General features: G+C 38.8%; 1 protein-coding gene across 1 annotated transcript; it reads left to right on the top strand.

The window, feature by feature from the left end:
* Window positions 1-8,275: 8,275 nt before the first annotated feature.
* Window positions 8,276-16,935, top strand: kbtbd3 (kelch repeat and BTB (POZ) domain containing 3). Its single transcript, XM_084718119.1, has 10 exons — window positions 8,276-8,387; window positions 8,783-9,077; window positions 9,166-9,331; window positions 11,803-11,985; window positions 12,702-12,869; window positions 12,972-13,262; window positions 14,565-14,807; window positions 14,951-15,241; window positions 15,354-15,503; window positions 16,219-16,935. Exons 2-10 carry the CDS (start codon window positions 8,794-8,796, stop codon window positions 16,339-16,341), a joined length of 1,899 nt encoding a protein of 632 aa, XP_084574245.1. The 5' UTR covers window positions 8,276-8,387; window positions 8,783-8,793; the 3' UTR covers window positions 16,342-16,935.
* Window positions 16,936-18,023: the final 1,088 nt, after the last annotated feature.

Genomic DNA, 18,023 nt, shown 5'->3' with positions numbered 1-18,023 from the left:
TAGATATTGTAATGTATGTAATGAATACAGTTTTTACTGGACTGCATTTCATGTAATTTCGTTTTTAATATATTTTTTTTTCTTAAAGAATAAGAAATGCTTTGTTGAGCCCTGGGGGAAATTGGGTTTTGTTAAAGTTGCAGTATGTATGTATGGAGAATTATAAGAAAATAAAATCTAAATAAAAAGTATGTAAAATTATGAGTATTACACTACAATACCTAAAACAATTTGTATATAGAAAAACAAATAAGAAATATGCAAAAATAACATGCAAGAACATTTTTAGTTTGAAGAACGTGGAAGAATTTACAGTATAGATGTAGTACGGTACAGTTGAATTATCGTTGTACAGTGGAATTATTGTACACAGTTGTTTTACGATAAGGTCGGCACTGCATGAAGATAAATTCTAAATAAATTATTCTTTTATTTATTGCATCATATTACATTACATCATTTGTGGCATGATTGCTACCTTCAGTTTTAATATATTTCAGGTACGACTGCAGGTGCAATTGATAATAAATAAATACATATGCAGTATATGACATGGGCTACCTGCAGAGAAAATACTAACATGAACGACTTCAGTGAGCAAAAAGGATTTACTTACAGATAGCCAGAGACAGACTGATCCTAAAGGAAATTTAGGCATCAAGTAATTTATGACACATCCAAAAAACAGTACACACAGGAATACAAGAATAAAACAAGAATAAAGAACACAGCAGCAATAGTCCCGCCAACAGAACCTGAGCTGTCACTGTAATACAGTATATGCTAATGTTGGTAGTGAAAATGTAAGGTAACTGAAAGGGGAAAACAGTGCAAGAATAATTACCATCGACAATGTAAAACAAACTACTAACTGAAGATAAATAAATGAGCAAACACAAATGCAGATTTAATTGACTTTACATTTTATTCCATGTTATACTTCTACTCTATTACATTTCATAGGGAAATATTGTACTTTTTCTTGCACTCGACTCATATGACAATTTGGAAAATGTAACAACCTTTTTGTATTTTGACCCTTTGCCAAAACCAGTGTCTAGCAGACGCATTGTCACATTTCAGATGACAGTGAGTTTGCATTTTCACCCCACTAAACTTCTAAAATCTTTTAGGTTCAATGACATAAAGAGCAAGTACTTTTTACTTTTAACATTATAAGAACATTTAGATGCCACATGCTTTTACTTTAGTATAGTTTTAAATGCAAGAATTTTACTTATAATGAGTATTTCTACATTTTTAAATTTGCACTTCAGGGTTTTGGCTTTGCCTGTCCCTCTCCTCATGTTTCCTGTTGTTTCCCCTCCACTGTAAAAACTAACATCAAGTTTAATTACAAATACTGAGCTCACCTAACTCAGTTTTTATCTTTGAGGTCGAAAAAGCTGCCAAACTCAGTGTTCTTGAGTTGGCTTCACTTAAACAAACCAAACCAAACCAAATTAGAGCACTACATATGTCAGATTGAAAAATGCCTCTAAAACAAATTGTCTCAAACCATCCAGTTATTGGAAATAAGAAACAGACTCATCTGTCCTCTGTAGAGCCTGTTAGTCTTTATTTAGATCAGGGCTGCTCAAACTGGGGCACCTGGACCAAAGTTGGCTCACCATAATGTTTGATTCGGCCCACCAGATGTTTCTAGCTTTAATTAAGACTGAATATATAAATTGTTATTAATGCTGTTTTATTTTTGTCTGTCATTTCCTTTGTCTCTCTCACTTTCTTTTATTATTAATTATTTTTCACAATCTGAGCAGACAGGTGGAGTGACTCTTTGCACAGTAAGTTAATGGAAGTTGGGATCATAGTATAATTTTGTATCTATACAACACATCAGCTGTGTGCTTTTGTCTCATGGCCCAACAGTAAGTTTCAGTTTTGGCTTTTGAAGGGAAAAAGTTTGTCCACCCCGATTTAGATATTTCGAACAGTCCATGTTGTGACGTCCCACCCATGTGTCTTGTTTTGTTCACCCAGAGACTGGGTTGGTCGTCAGTGAGACTGGTTGCACCTGAGAGCTGGGAGGAGTCAGAGGGCATAAAAAGGCCTGCTCTCCCTAGACTCCCTCTCTCTGGCTGGGCTGCTGCCACCATTCCTCATGGCCGTCTTACCATATTAGTTTGGGTTTGAATCTTTATTTTCAGCACTCATACATACACCCATTTCCACCCACACATGCACTACACTACTGATTACAGCCTCACCTCTTTCTTCACATTATTTATTTGGGTTATACAATAAAATATCTAGATCATTGATCTTTTTGTGTGTGGACTCCCTCCTTTCGTTGCAACTGTGAACCAAGCTTTAACAAATGGGGGCTCGTCCGGGATTTTGAAAATCCTGTAAGAAAATGGTTGTTAGTGTTTTCTTGGCAGTTGATGTTTTCCAGGTTTAAACAAATGTTGGAGGGAGTTCTGCATACAGTTGTTGATGACGGGGTAACCCAACCATCAACAACTGTATGCAGAACTCCCTCCAACATTTGTTTAAACCTGGTTTAGTACTTTGTCCACTTATGGATTTGGAAGTTTTTGGCCTGGTGTGCTTCAGGGCGGGCACTAGGTGTTGGAGATTTCTTTCCCAGTAGGTTTAAGGTGTTCTGGGTGACTAGACCTGTTTGTTGTTTTAGTTTGTTATTTTTGTGCACTAGTGTGGTTAGAGCATTTGTCTCGGGGACACTTCCAGGACTGTCAAGGTGGGCTGCCAGCATGCTGGTTGCTTAACCGAGTCACTGGGCTTTGTGTTTAATCTTCCCACCACAACTTTTGCATGAAGTCTAGGGGCTGAGTTAGCTAGTTAGCTCCCTGGTTAGGTAGGTAGCTAGGGGAAAGTTGCTCCACATGTGACTGCTGTGTGCACACCAGGTTGAGTAGCTTGCTGTGCTGGTGGTGAAGGTGCTTAATTGCCTTTACGCCTGGCACAACTGTTGTTGATTAGCATGCTAGACTTGGATTTTAGTTTAGCAAGTTTGTCTGGTTTGAGAAATTCAGTGTACTAGCATTAGTGGTTATTGTGGACATGGCTTCAGCAGATGAGTTTTTGCAGAATTCTAATTGGGAGTTATTAAAGACTCTCAGTAAAGAACAACTGTTAAAAGTAGCAGAGCATTTTGATGTGGAGTGCCCCAGGCAATCATGTAAGGACACCATATTGTCTACTTTAAAGGCAAAACTGGTGCAGCAGAAGGTTTTGCCTCAAGTAGAGGAGTTGAGCTCTGACATGATGCCCTCAGTAGTGGGTAGGTCTCTGGAACCCCATAAACTGGTTTCTCAGGTTGAGGGGTTTGGAGCTTCTTTAACTTTTGAGCAGCAGAAGGAACTGCTAATATTGCAGCATCAGCAGGCAGTAGAGAGGGAGGAACAGGCTAAGGAGTATGCGTTTGAACTTGAGAAGCTAAAGCTTAATGTTCAGTTACATGAGGCTGAAGAGAAGCAGGAGCAGCAGAGTTTAGAGTGTTACTGTCTTGACCTGATCAAAGATGGTAAACTTTCTGATCCCTCTGAAGGTAGCTCGTCAGCACAGAGTACTCATTTTGATGTTGCAAGTAACTTGAGACTGGTTCCAATTTTTTCTGAGAAAGATCCTGATATCTTTTTCTTGTTGTTTGAAAGGTTGGCCAAGGCAAGGAAGTGGTCTGACTCTGAGCAGACATTGCTGCTGCAATGTGTTCTGACTGGTAAAGCTCAAGAAGCCTTTTCTGCATTAAGTATGATTGACAGTGAAAACTATAATATTGTTAAGATTGCAGTTTTAAAGGCTTAGGAGTTGGTGCCAGAAGCATATCGACAAAAATTCAGAAATGCTAGGAAGCAAGAGGATAAAACATATGTGGAGTTTGTTAGGGAGTTAACTACTGTCTTTAATCATTGGTGAATTGCATCTGGAGTAGAGACCTTTCCACAATTGTGTGAGCTTCTTTTGTTAGAACAGTTCAGGTTTACTCTTCCAGATTGTATAGCTACATATCTGGCGGAGCATAAAGTAAAGAGTGCATCTGAGGCTGCAGTCTTAGCAGATGAGTATGCCTTGACTCACAAGGTCCGGGGAGACTGGAGTCGTAGAGAAATGCCTTCCAGTATGGATGGTTTGAGTTCGGAATCAGAAGTTGGTTTGCCCAAGAGTGGTGGTAGTCATGAGAAGCAGTACCAGGGTAAAACTTGTAATTACTGTTTGGGACAAGGTCATTGGAAGAGGGAATGTCCGGTGTTGAAGTCTAACAGCAAGTTCTACCAGGGGAACCCTCCTGCAAAGCCTGTGGCTTTGGCTGTGTCAGTTTGTGCCACTGAGAAGGCTGGGGCAATAGCTGCTGTGCAACGGCTTATTAACTCCATGGTGGTGGTTACTCCTGACCTCCCTGTGGTTTCAGGGTTAGACGAGTCTGACTTTAGGTCAATTGACCCAGGGTATCGTCCCTATGTCTCACAAGGTTTTGTGTCCTTGGTGGGAAGTGGGAAACGGGTACCTGTTAACATTCTAAGGGATTCGGGTGCTTTGGACTCGTTTATTCTGGAGTCAGTGCTGCCATTTTCCTCAGACAGTGACACTGGGAGTTGTGTTAAGGTTAGGGGGATGGGTCTAAATGTTTTGACTGTTCCTTTACATAACCGTCTTCAACTTCTGTCTTCAGATCTAGTGCAGGGTGAGGTTTCACTTGGGGTGTGTCCAGAGCTGCCTGTAGCAGGGATACAGGTGATCTTGGGAAATGACTTAGTCAGGACTTTTGTGCGGGGTGGTTTACTTTCTACCCCTGAAGTGGCTACTAGGTCTGATACTGTGGAAGCCTGTAGTGGGAAGCACACAGACTCTGCAGTTTATCCAGTGGGGGTAGTCACTCGAGCTCAAAGCCATTCTAATTCTGATTCTGAAACAGAGGGAAAAGACAAGCTGAGAAATTCTTCAAATGCGTGTTTTCCATTACTTGACTCTTTGCCGTCTGTCACTCGCAGTGAGTTGATACAGGAGCAGGAAGAGGATTCCTCCTTACAAGAACTGTTTCATCAGGTCCGGCCAGAGGGTGAGTTGGAGAATACAGTTCAAGGGTATTTTTTAGAAGAAGGTTTGTTAGTGCGAAAGTGGGTACCCCAGGGGGAGAATTTTGTTGGCGAACCCATTTTTCAGGTGGTAGTTCCAACTAAATTCAGAAATGCAGTTTTGCAAACAGCTCATAATGCAGGGGCTGGACATTTAGGGGTAGGGAAAACATATGATAAAGTGCTACATTATTTCTACTGGCCCAGACTGAAAACAGACAGTCAGCCTTTTGAACGTCTGTTGATTGACTGTGTTGGCCCTCTGCCCAGGTCTAAGGCAGGTAGCATGTATTTGCTAACAGTGATGTGTTTAAGTACACGCTATCCTGCCGCTTACCCTTTGCACAACATCACCACAAAGTCTGTGGTCAAAGCATTGTCCCAGTTCATTTCTGTCTTCGGCAATCAAAAGTAATTCAAAGTGATCAAGGGACAAATTTCACTTCAAATATGTTTGCTGAAATTTTGAAACAGTTACATGTCAAACATGCTCTGTCTACTCCATACCATCCTCAAAGCCAGGGAGCTATTGAGCGTTTTCATCAAACCCTGAAGTCCTTATTACGCTCTTATTGTTCCTCACAAACAGCAGTGAGCACAAATTAAACCTGCCTCTCTGAAGTCCTAGAGCAGCTCTAATCCTCCATCTTGTGATCCAGAACAGGGTAAATATGAATTGCACCTCCTGTGCCCGACTGGCATCCGATGGGTGCCCGACTTAGCTGCACATTTTTGGTGTCATTCTGATGTCTTGACAGGAAACGACGGTCATGGGCGCGGCTGGTGCTTTCTATATCCGGCTGGCATCTGACGGGTACACACAACCTATTAGATTTTTACAGCGTAGTGTTTCATGTTTGTTCTCAGTCTGTCATTGTGTGCTTGCTGGGTGTGGCCTGTTGGTTCCCTCCTCCTGCCAATTCACCTGAATGACTGCAGCTGCTGATCCTGCACATCTGCATCTCATCCACTCCAATTAAGCCACTGCAGAATAAAACCCCGACTCAGACACCCAGACTCTGCCAGATCTTTCAGTCGCTCATGTGTTATAGACGTTGAGGCCCCTTTTCTCAGTGTTTTTTTGATTGCTTGTGTATTTTTCGTGTTTCCTGGACATCAACTAATTCACTTTTTCTGTGCTGCAGATTCTCTGAACCTGCTCCACCAGAAAATCAGTCACGTCCAGCTTCATCCTTGCCTTCAACCACCCAATTTAGATTGTTCAGCCATCAGCTCCTCTGCCTGCTCTGCTCTGCCATACCCAGCCCTCCTCAGTCAGTATCCATACTACTTCTGCCAAGTCTTCAGCCTGCTGTCTACAAATCGCGATAAACTGCCCTAAACCATTCTCGGTCTCCTGGTTGTGTTTGTGTTTGGGTTCAAAATCAAACTGTCTTAACACGCTTTTACTACAGTAAAGGATCTGAATACTTCTTCCACCACAAGTAATGTGATTAAAAAGCACAAGCAGTGTGAGACTAATGACTGCTAGAGAAAATTTAAAATAAATTAGATAAATATACAGCCTCAACCAGTGGTGAAAAGAGTATTGAAAATCTGTACTCAAGTAAGAGTACTGTTACATTGCTAAAATAATACTCAATTACAAGTAAAACTACTGGTGTTAGAAATATATTTAAGTAAAAAATTGTCACTGTCACCTCTCCAAACCAGGGCTGCAAATTTTGTGTATTTTCCTGATCCAGTAGTTGAAAACACTAACAATCATTATTCAGTTTATCAATCTATTGATCATTGATAATTTATAAGGTACAGCAAATGTTTCTTTTATCATTTTCAATTCTTTATTCTTTTTTGTCAGTCTTTTCTCATTTTAAGTATAAGTTTAATTATTCTTACTGAACAAATTGCTCCACCAGACAAAACAATTCCAAATGTGGTGCAAATTACTGCCATGACTATTGATTAAATATCCATGAATATATGGTAATTAAGTAATTGGTAATTCTTAATTGCAATTAACTGATTAATGATTAATCATTAACATCTGTACTCCAACTGTGTGCTGCTGCAGCGTTTTGTTTTGTTTTTCATTTGTATGTCTTTATTCTTACTGGCACATTTGCAATCAGATCATCTTATTTGCTACTAAAATACAGATGAAAGGTCTGGATATTAATTCAATTTGTACTCCTTACTCAACTATGATTTTAAAAGTAACAAAGTAGATTACATCTTGTGATGAATACTTACGAATGAGCAGACTGGAAAATCATAAAAGTACAAGTGCTCCCAAAAACTACTTAATTACAGCAACTTGTACTGTAATTACTGACTTCCAGCCCTTCCTTAAAGAAATAAAATTGGATACATATTATGTGTATAAGGCAGTAAACCTATTCCTTCATGTAGTAGCCTGTTTGTCATCAATATCTATCTGCAAAAAGTCACTGAAACTTGTGTTTGTATTCGGCTTTGCTGCAGTATCATTTCCAGCACTGTTGTTTGATTTTTTTTTTTTTTTGTATTCTAAATACAGTAAAAAGAAAAAAAAAAAAAGAAAAATAAAAATAATAATAATATCTGCAACTGATAACAGTTCAAACTGCAGACTACTACACACGAATTAAGCACAGTTTAATTATTATTGCACTTATTACACACAATTATTTTACATATATTAGGCCAGTATTGCATAGTTGAAGATAAAGTATAAATTTAGATTATCCTATTGTTTCTTGTAACATATTATTATTATTATTATTATTATTATTATTATTATTATTATTATTTTATTTTAATGTATTCCATTTACCATTTGAGGCACAACTGGTAATATATTAATAATCAATAAATACATTTTCAGTATTGCTGTAGTATAATTTTCTCCATTATTATTTGATTTTCGTTCCCCTTGAATATTTGAACCATGTATCATTTCGTATATAAATAAATAAAGTTTAATTTAAAAAGGTAACATTTGCATCTGATAACTGCTCAACTTCAAACCGCAATGTACTACACACGAATGAAGCACACTTTCGCTCAGTTATAGCCAGGACCTGCAGTGTGTGAGGCAACCAATAAGACAGAACTACAGTTCCCAGCCGTCATTGCGCTTTATTCTCCTGAAAACAAAGAGCCGTTGACACGCCGCAAGAGTCTTTATAAACGAGATATATACCTCAATTTTTCAAAATAAAAACATATAGTGTTAGCGACAATTATAAAATACGCCAGAAAAAAAAAAAAAAAAGAAAAAAAAAAAAAGAAAAAAAAAGCCGTCTGAGACCTCGCGTGATATCACGTTTCCGGAAGTTAGAGCGGCAGGGCACGAGCGAGGAGAGAGCTGTCCGAGGTGCTGACACTGTGAGTACTGCCTGTCCTGCTTCAGACTACATATCTGTACATTTGACGTGTATTCCTCTTACTTATAGGTTATGTTTGACTTTTAACTTAAATGTTCTAAGGTAAGTGTGATTTATATGTATTTTGTACTGAATATTATGTGATAATACTGAACGTGGTCGACACAGACCAACTGTTCTCAGCAGTATTATACTTGTATGGTAGAGTGGGACTGTCTGTTATGCTGAAGCAGAATAGTTTGTATGAATTCCCTTTTCTTATCTCTGCTCACCTTTCTCTGTGTCTCTCACACAGAGAAACACACACATTCACTTCATAAATGAAGACAGGCTCACACTACATTTTTGAAAATGCATCATCTCCTTTCATTTTTTTTTCTTTGTTAACACTGTTAGAATTTAAAAAGATGGATGAATCTCAGGAGCCGTCCTCCTGCATCACCAACGCCCATGACCCCAGCAGCAGCAGCAGCAGTACGCCCAATACTAAACCTGGCAGTGCTCCACAATGCAACGGGGTCCCAGAGTGCAGGACCCTGCTGCGGACTTCTGAGTCACACGGGCTTCAGCTGCTGGGTGTGCTCAGATCATTCAGGGAGCGAGGCTTGATGTTTGACTTCAATATAAATGTCCAGGGACAGACTTTTCCCTGCCATCGTTGTGTCCTCGCAGCATGCAGTGATTTCTTCAGGTATCTATCTATCTATCTATCTATCTATCTATCTATCTATCTATCTATCTAATAAATCATTAATGTCATGTAACTGCTCTGTGTTTAGGGCCATGTTTGAGGTGGATATGCGGGAGCGTGGCGATGGTTCAGTGACTCTGGATAACCAGTGTCCAGTGGCTGTGAGTTCTTTCCTGGACTTCGCCTATTCTGGAGAAACACTCATCACTGATGGCAATGTAGATGTGCTGTTTCAACTCGCCTCTTTTCTGCAGGTAGAAATAGAGCAAATTCTTTATTTGTTCTTTTTCTTTTAACATAGTGTACAATGTACACTGCCAAATATGTTCAATAAAATGTACATTTTTTTCATGTCATAGTAGGAAAAACACAGGTGTAAATACTAAAATGAATTATGGCTGAATTCCGTTTAGCTGCATCAGTTTCAGTCTGCCGTTGTTCATGCTGACTCACTCTCACACTGTCATGACTTTCTCAGGCGCTTGACGAAAGGAGAGCCATCGTTAACAGTCCTTTTTCACAGCAGCCTTATTGATATAAAATAGTAGGGTAATACTAATATTACTAACAGTAATACTAATTAAGGTCCCATTCCATTTAGAATACCAGAGCCTGTCCAGTGAGTCAAGGAAGGGAACAATAATTTGTATCTCGTATCTGCTATTTCATGTCAAAATGGCTGCTGGGAAAAAGGTCTGTGGCAGCCGTTCTCATCCAGTGGCCCCAGAGGCAGGGGTTACTGCCAAATGGTTAGCTTAAATTATAAGACACATTATTTTTGATTGTTTTTATATTCAAAAGTGCTCAAGAATTCACAGAAACCAAAAAAATAATTTACGTAGAATATAAATGCAGAATTTCAATAACCAGTTATGTTAGAAAATGACCACGCTAATCACAAGAATCACAACACATTATCAGTTAGCTCGGTGATGTTGCCTCAGATGCAGTGACACAAAATGAGTTCTTTTTTAAAATAAAGCGAGTGAGGAAATATGATATGACCCTGAATAAATTAAATTTGGTAATGGCATGTGTTGTAGTCCTGTCGCAGGCCAATTTATTTCTCCTGCTTTTGTCATGTTCTGCTTTTTCTTATTCAGTTTTTTTCCCCCTATTTATTAGGAAAGGTGGTCCTCAGAAATGTTTTAACTATCAGAAGTGGGCCTTCATTTACAAAAGGTTGAGGACCCCTTGTCTATGATTTTAATGAAACTGCCCTTTTTCTATTATGACAAAGCAAATTGTCCACCACACACAGGCGTCTTCACTTACTTTGACTAATTAGACCTCTTCTCATGACGCTGTGAGCAAGTACAGACTGTTTCTTTAATATTTGTAGCACCTGATGGCATTGGACAGCTCACAACTTTATTACTCTTATGCTGCATTCATGTGCTTCATGGATGGCCCCATTTCCTGAGTGTGTGCGTGAGCTTTTAACCTGTAATAGGGAACAAGAACATGGACACGACACCAGTACATTCCATTAAACTGCTAAATTCCAATTTGTTTTTCTGACTTGAGGGGGTGTGAATTTTCCCAGTTGGGAACAAATTTTTCCAATTATTTTGACACTACATGAATGCAGCATTACTGCAACACTTGAACGGAGCATAGTCATCGTTAACGTTATTAGTACCACCTGTTTTTTTCCTATTATTAAGTCTGCCACATAACTATGGTACACCCACACAGGTGTTTTTACTTACTTTGACTAATTAGACTTCTTCTCACGACTGTGTAGCATTTGTACAACATGTTAGCGGTGGACAGCTCACAACTTTTATTGGTGTATGAGCTTTGGTGATCTCATTTTACTCCCAGTGTATCCAACTTCAACCTCAGCGGAGGTTTACTCAAGTAAATGAAAACACCTGTGTGGGTGAACAGGACCATCACTCAATACACCCTTTTCACGGCAGCTATTTTGACATGAAAAAGTAGGGTTAACACAGGTTACCAATGATAGAAACTGAAATTCTGTTCCATTCAGGTCAAACAGAGTTACAGTGCTGCTATTGTGCATGTTGGCTCACTGGAAAGACCCTGCTACACTAAATGGAACGCTGTAAAATCAAAAAAGTTGGGAAAACTAAAAAATTCAAGGCAACTTACTTTAATAGATTTAGAGTTTTGAGCCCAACTCATACTCTTAAGTTTTAAAATAGCTTTACCAACTACTAATCTTTTGTTGAGATAATTTATTTTTCTTCATTATATAAACTTGAATCTTTGAGTTTTAGAAACCTCAAAAAAAGCATTTAAAAAATACTGAATGAACATATTGAAGTGAAAGTGAATGGTTAATATTTTAATAGTTTCAGTGAAAAAATGTTAAATTGTCAGACACCCTAATCATGACAAGTAAGGTTCACAAATCACTGTGACCGATTTTTGAAATACATTGTCAAGACTGAAGTTTATCTAAAGAAGAAAAATAATTTATTTAAATTAAATTATAGGTTGGCAAAACTTTTTTAGCTCAATCTAGATGGATAAATAGCACTACAGGCCAGAGGAAATATATGTATTTTTGATTTTGCCGTGAACTGTCCCTTTAAGAAATAGCACAATAAGACATAGTTACTTGATAAGATACTTGTCTCTAAGTTGACATTTTTATATATATTTTTGTCCTTAAAACACACTTTTTAAAATCATATTGCATATGTATCACGGAGTATGTTTTCACATGGATGCTTTCCATCTCGTTCTCCCTCAGGTGTCAGTCCTGTCCCGAGCGTGCAGTGACTTCCTGATACGAACCATGGATCTTTGCAACTGTCTGTCCCTCTTCTCCCTTGCAGAGGCCTACGGCTCGGCCTCCCTCCTCCGAAGTGCCAATGAGTTTGTGGTCCAGAACTTTTCTGACCTCTCCAAAACGCAGGACTTTCTGGATATGCAGGTGCAGAACTGATGTGATGAGGAAGTTCTTTTAATCAGAGAGGCTGAGGCAGAGATGTGTATGTAACAAAACACATTTAGATTACTTGTTAATAAATGCACACATTCCTTTAATTAGTTTATAGAGTATCTTGATTATATTATATGTATGCATATGTAGACAGAGTGTGTTCTGTCTGTTTGAGACTTTAACCTGTTTTTTCTCAGTCTCAATAATTAATATAACAGCTCCTAATCCGATTACATAGCCAATAAAGTGTAACCTATTATTATCAACTGTTGAGGATTTATTAAATGTGATCCATGTTAAAGAAGAAGGCTGAGAAAAATTACACTATTCCTTTTAAATGGCCTTACAGCAATATTTATCAATATGTTTCAAGCATCTTTTTTACTTACAATAATGGAAAAGGTTTGCGATTTCTGTATAAAATATAGGATTATTTTTATATTTATAAAACAAATTGAGACTTTTTACTGAAACCAGTAAACAACCATACTCTTTTTTGTAACTTTGATAAATATTTTTTAGTCTGGCTTTACCCCAACAAATGTTGATTAATGTTTGCCTAACTAATCTAATTTCTTCAAACTGGGATTAACAATGTTCCCATAAAAAAATCATAAAGTCTGGCCCCGAAGCTCTAAAATGGTACCTTCATTTCCAAAAGCCCTTTGCTGTGTAATTCTGATTCCTGATTCAGTTGCCTCTTACAGGTGAATGTATTGGAAGCATGCCTAAGGTCAGACGCTCTAAACGTGCCCAGTGAGGAGGATGTAGTGATGTCACTACTTAGATGGATCCGACATGATCTCCCGGAAAGACAAAAACTGTTGCCAGGCATGTTGTCTCTGACCAGACTCCACCATCTACCTGCACTGAAGGTACACACACACGCACACACACACACACGCACTACATGTGCTGCGATTTTGTTGTGATGTCTTGCGATTGTTTCACGCCGCCCCTGTTACCTTCACTCTCAGACTCTGCATGATTCAGACAGCCTCCTCTGTGACAGCGAGTCGTGTCTCGCCCTGCTGTCAGAGGCTCAGAGCAGACAGGATCAGTACTGCGGCCTGCTCACTGATGCCAGACCGGCCACCACACAGAGCTACATTTACATCCACAAGACGGAGGAGAACGGAGAAATCCGCCACACTTTCTGCTACTGTCTGGAAACAGACCAGTGGAAAGAGCTGGGAACAGGGCATGGAGAGGGGACAGCCACGATACCAGACCCACCGGGATCCTACCTCACCAGCTATGCTGAGAAGGTTCAGAGTAAACTTATGACCCTTTATTACAAGTTACAGCCTTGATGTGAGCATGAGTCATGAGCAATTTAACCAAACAGTGAGTTTTTCTTCTCAGATTGCTTGTTTGAAAGCTCTTAAGACATCTCAAGAGGTAAGAGTATTTATTATTTCACAAGAAAGAAAAAAATAAGAGAGAAGTCATAGAAAATACTTTTTCTTTTATCCCTTTAATTATCTTTTTACCCTTGAGATTTATCTTGGGTTTCCTTTGGAGGATAACACCTGAACAGTCAGGGAATATACATGCCAGGTAAATTTAGGGACCAAAGGGCCAAATTTCAGAAACATCCCAACTTTCAGATCCTATTTTAACTGTTTGGTTACCATGGTAATGAGGTTTGTGATGTAATTTCGGAAAAAAGCCTACATATTACAGATGAACAGTTCCAAAGTCCCAATATTTCTATGTTCCAGTGTTCCTATCCTAATTTACAGGTCCAGTGTGTAAGATTTAGGGGCATTTATAGGCAGATTATGGCAGAAATGGAATATTAGTATGTTTTTATTAGTGTATAATGACCTGAAAATAAGATAATAAGATAATATTATCTAATAAGATAATAATAAGATTTTTTTTTGTTTTTGTTACCTTAGACTGAGGCATTTATATCTACAGAGGGCACAGGTAAAAATAAAATAAAATAAAATCTTACACACTGGTCCTTTAGGTAAATGTGTATTACACAGGCAACCTAACTTCCCAAAATCTTAAATAAACTTACATAACTTTAGGATAACTGTTAAAATGTCCTAACCTTCACTTTTCCAACCATAAGTTAACTAACTAGTTAACAGTAGTATTCACTAACACTAGCTAACGGAATTGTTAGCTAACTTGTTTAATCTATGAAGATGCTGGATACTGCGGAGACTGTGTCACTTTTTTCATCTCTCAAGTTAGTGTTGTAAATTTCCCCAAAAGAACATCTTCGGATCTGTCCTAAAGTTAGGGTCCCATTGTTGTTTTGGGAGTATGTTTCAATGTATGTTTCAGTATGTTTATGAAAAAAAAAAAAAAACAATGGTTAAAAGTTGTTTAGCAAGATGAGTAAAGTTGTGTTGGTTGCTTGGTGACAGACATAAAAGTTGATAAGCGGTGTTTAATTGAGTATTTAGGGTTTTTAGGACAAAGTAAGATAAGATAGGATTCTACAAGTTATTTAGGATTTCCTTCTGTGGGAAAAATACTATACTATACTTATACTTTCAATTATATTTTGAAAAAGTTGACCATCTTCTTGTCTTTCCCCTGGATCTAAGATGTTTGTGACAGGCGGCTGCCGGGGTAACTGTTGCCGAGCAGTACGTCTTCACGTGGCTGAGCCCTTCCACGATGCCACGGATGAGGTTTGGTGTTTCTGTCCTCTGACCCTAACCTGCACGCCTGCACCAGCCATGCTGAAGCCCAGAACCATGCACACAGCTGTAACCTGCCTGGACCGAGTGTATGTGATTGGAGGACGGACCAAAGGATCCAGAGAGGGAGCTCCCAGTTTGCTGGATGTCAGAGTATTCCCTTTATTTACAATTCAGACAATATAATTGGCTGAGATTTCCTTTCATTACTAAGGAGTGATGGGGTTTTGGTTGGGTTTTTTTTTTTAATGTGCAGTACAAGTTCTGATCTTTTGTTTCCTATATTGTAGACAGAGTATTACGACCCTCTGACCCAGACCTGGACCTCAGTCAGCCCGCTGCCCACTGCCATCTTCTACCCTGAGGCCAGTGCCTGTGGCAGTGTCATCTATACTCTGGGGTCAGAGGTGGAGCTTACAGACTCATTTAACCCTTCACTGGACTGCTTCTTCTGCTACGATGCCCAGAAGGACCAGTGGAACCGCCTGGTGGCCGAGTTCGGCCAATTCTTCCACGCTACACTGGTCAAGGCGGTGTCGATTAATAACACGCTGCACCTCTGTGACCTGTCCACTTATAAAGTGAGCCAACAGATGAATGAATGAGTTTTCAGTCACTGCAGCGTGAAAGGCTCATATAAAGTTTAAGTTTCTGTAGCAGGAAATGAGCACAGAGTTCCTTTTTCCCATCCAGGTCTACAGTTTTTGTCCAGAGACCTGCGTGTGGAAGGGTGAAGGGTCATTTGAGTGTGCTGGGTTCAACGCTGGAGCAGTGGGTCTGAGGGATAGAATCTACATCCTGGGTGGAGACTATTCACCCGACGAGATCACTGATGAAGTTCAGGTAGAAGAACCTTTTTATCCACAAATGCTTCTCAGTTTTGACTTTCGTTGGTAAGCTGGTCTTCTAAGTTATGGTTGGTTTAGCCAAAAGTGGAAGTCATTGTCGACAAGTTTTCTAATGAGACAAATGTCTCTTTGCTTTCAAGAGGCCTAAAAAGGGGAAACCAGGAAATATTTTTTCCATAAAATCATGATTCAGTTTCACCCAAATCTGTGAAAATTGTTATAAAGTTGTGCTTTAATACAGTGATGCCTGTTCCTCAGAAACACTCCAATCCAGTGATCGGAGGTATTCTCCTTTCATGTTTCACTGCCTCATGAACAGACATGAAGACAAACTCTAAAATACTATTAAAAAATACTCAAGAATATTTTAAAAAATTACTTTTTTGTCTTTGTTATAACCCATTTTTTGTTGTAACCTGTTTTAGAAATGTCTCCCACACGCAGATAATTCAAAGATATTAAAAAGGCAGGCCACTACAACCTCTCAAAAGCCTTTTCGGTGTCTAAGGATAGGAGGGCTTTATCAAACTTTGGTGATAAGAATCCTCCCAACATTACTCGATCTTTGACTCCCTAAGATAACCCCATTTTGATGTCTACGCACCACACTAGGGGGTGATTCTTGCAGCCGTTTTGCAAAATATTCGCGCAGGATTTCCTGTTAGAGTTTTGATTTGTACCATCTGTGTGTTTTCTTGTGGCCTGTGCAGGTGTACCACAGTGGGAGGAGTCAGTGGGAGGAGGTGGCTCCCATGCCCAGAGCGCTCACGGAGTTCCACTGCCAGCTCATCAGCTTCAACAGATACAGAGACCCATGGGGTGACACAGCATGATACAGACACACGCCCTCATGAACACATGTGAGCGGATATACATGTGTGTTACATGTGTCACTGATGCAAGCAAGTACCCATGAGTCTCCTCTGTGCATGATGGACAACTGACTGAGCTAACACATCGAGAGAGAATGACGATCTTCAACTAACTCCACGTCTCACAGATCATTGTAACACGAGAGCACCTGAGCCAAATGATTTATTTATTTTTTTATTTAAAGACAATATGTGTTATGCACCTGCTGTCGGGATTTTTCTTGTGTGAGTCAAAATGTGGTCCCTCCCATGGAGAGACTCTACTGAGAAGAAGACTATTTTAGAAATCCTATTTTAGTACCTGAGTATCTGTTTCAGCTTAGTATACTTTAAAAGGAGAATTCACCCAAAGAAGAGCAGCGTCTGTAAATTTACCAGCTCTCCTACAGCTAGAATATAGATAAAAGGACTTTGTCCTTTAATATTTTCAAGGCTCCATTCACAGCCTTCGGGAGGAATTCAGACATTTTTTCCTGCATGTAGGGATTTACAGCTTGAGCAGATCAAATTATTTTGTTCAGGCAATATTATTCAAAACATATCATAAGTTCCTCTACTATGTCTGCTTCACCATGTGAGAAAAACTCATGAGATAAAAGAACAGCGGACTGTTTAAGCTTGATGTACATTATTTGATAGTATGGACTAAAAAACACACATTATTATGTAATATTTTCATAAGATGATCCTATATTTGGGTCTCTCATGTTCAGTCATTGGAGTCTTTTTTCTAGCTGTTGGGGACCTGTTCATATATATAACACTATTTAAAACCTGGTAACATTTTATGCCAAGGGTACATGAATTATAATGATTTTGTGCATGAAAAAGCATGAATTCATACATGTAGTACTTTATCAATGAATGAGTTTTGAATGATGTGTATGTCTTCATAGGTAAGTCTGCAGTTAAAGGGACTGAGCAGAAATTGTTCCAGTCACAGAGTGCCCATGCATTCTGTAGTGTTGTAATCTTGATTAACTTGTTTGTGGCCCTTCAAATAAAGTGGTTTTGTTACCTGTCCACCCTGAACACTAACACTGAAGAATAACATATAATTAATTGTGTCATAATTGTCAAATCATATGTATTAACTGTTTGTTGCTTATGCATACATGATATGCATGATTTAAATATTGTTTTCCTAACAAAATAATTGATCATTGAAATGGAGTCCAAATACATAATACCTGAATATACAAGAGGTCTGACTTTATTTGAGGGGCCACAAACATGATGAAGTCATGAAAAAGTAATGCTGAGTTAATCATGATGACAACACTTGGAGTTCAACAGTGTGAACTGCTGTCGCTGGTCAGTTAGTTGTTGCATTAATTAACGTTTCCTTCTTGCATTAATTCGTACAAGATACTGTTAATTCTTGTACATTCTTTTTATTTCAGCAATTACCGCATGAATAAATTCATGTTTTTTCATGAATTCATTCATGATAAGTCATGTACCCTTATTATCAAGTGCTGCATAAACTTTAATTAAAATTAGTCCGTGGCAGCACCGTGTAAATTATCAGGGTGGATTTTCACTTTAAACTTCTTGCCTTTATTCTGCTTCAGACTGTCATGTGTCCATGCATGCCCTGTCTCTCCTCTCATGATACCTGTGCACACGGCAATTCTACTGTA

The sequence above is a fragment of the Lutjanus erythropterus genome, chromosome 4 (genome assembly GCF_056507025.1).
Source record: "Lutjanus erythropterus isolate fLutEry1 chromosome 4, fLutEry1.hap2, whole genome shotgun sequence".
NCBI classification, from domain to species: Eukaryota; Metazoa; Chordata; class Actinopteri; order Lutjaniformes; family Lutjanidae; genus Lutjanus; species Lutjanus erythropterus.
Note: the sequence above shows the minus strand (reverse complement) of the source record. Positions and strands in the feature narration are given on the sequence as shown.

Excerpts from the sequence above, each read along its gene's own strand:
- kbtbd3 (XM_084718119.1), top strand. The coding sequence starts at position 8,794 with ATGGATGAATCTCAGGAGCCGTCCTCCTGCATCACCAACGCCCATGAC. Across the intron at positions 9,332-11,802 it reads AACTCGCCTCTTTTCTGCAG|GTGTCAGTCCTGTCCCGAGC; the intron begins GTAGAAATAGAG and ends GTTCTCCCTCAG. Across the intron at positions 12,870-12,971 it reads ACCATCTACCTGCACTGAAG|ACTCTGCATGATTCAGACAG; the intron begins GTACACACACAC and ends CTTCACTCTCAG.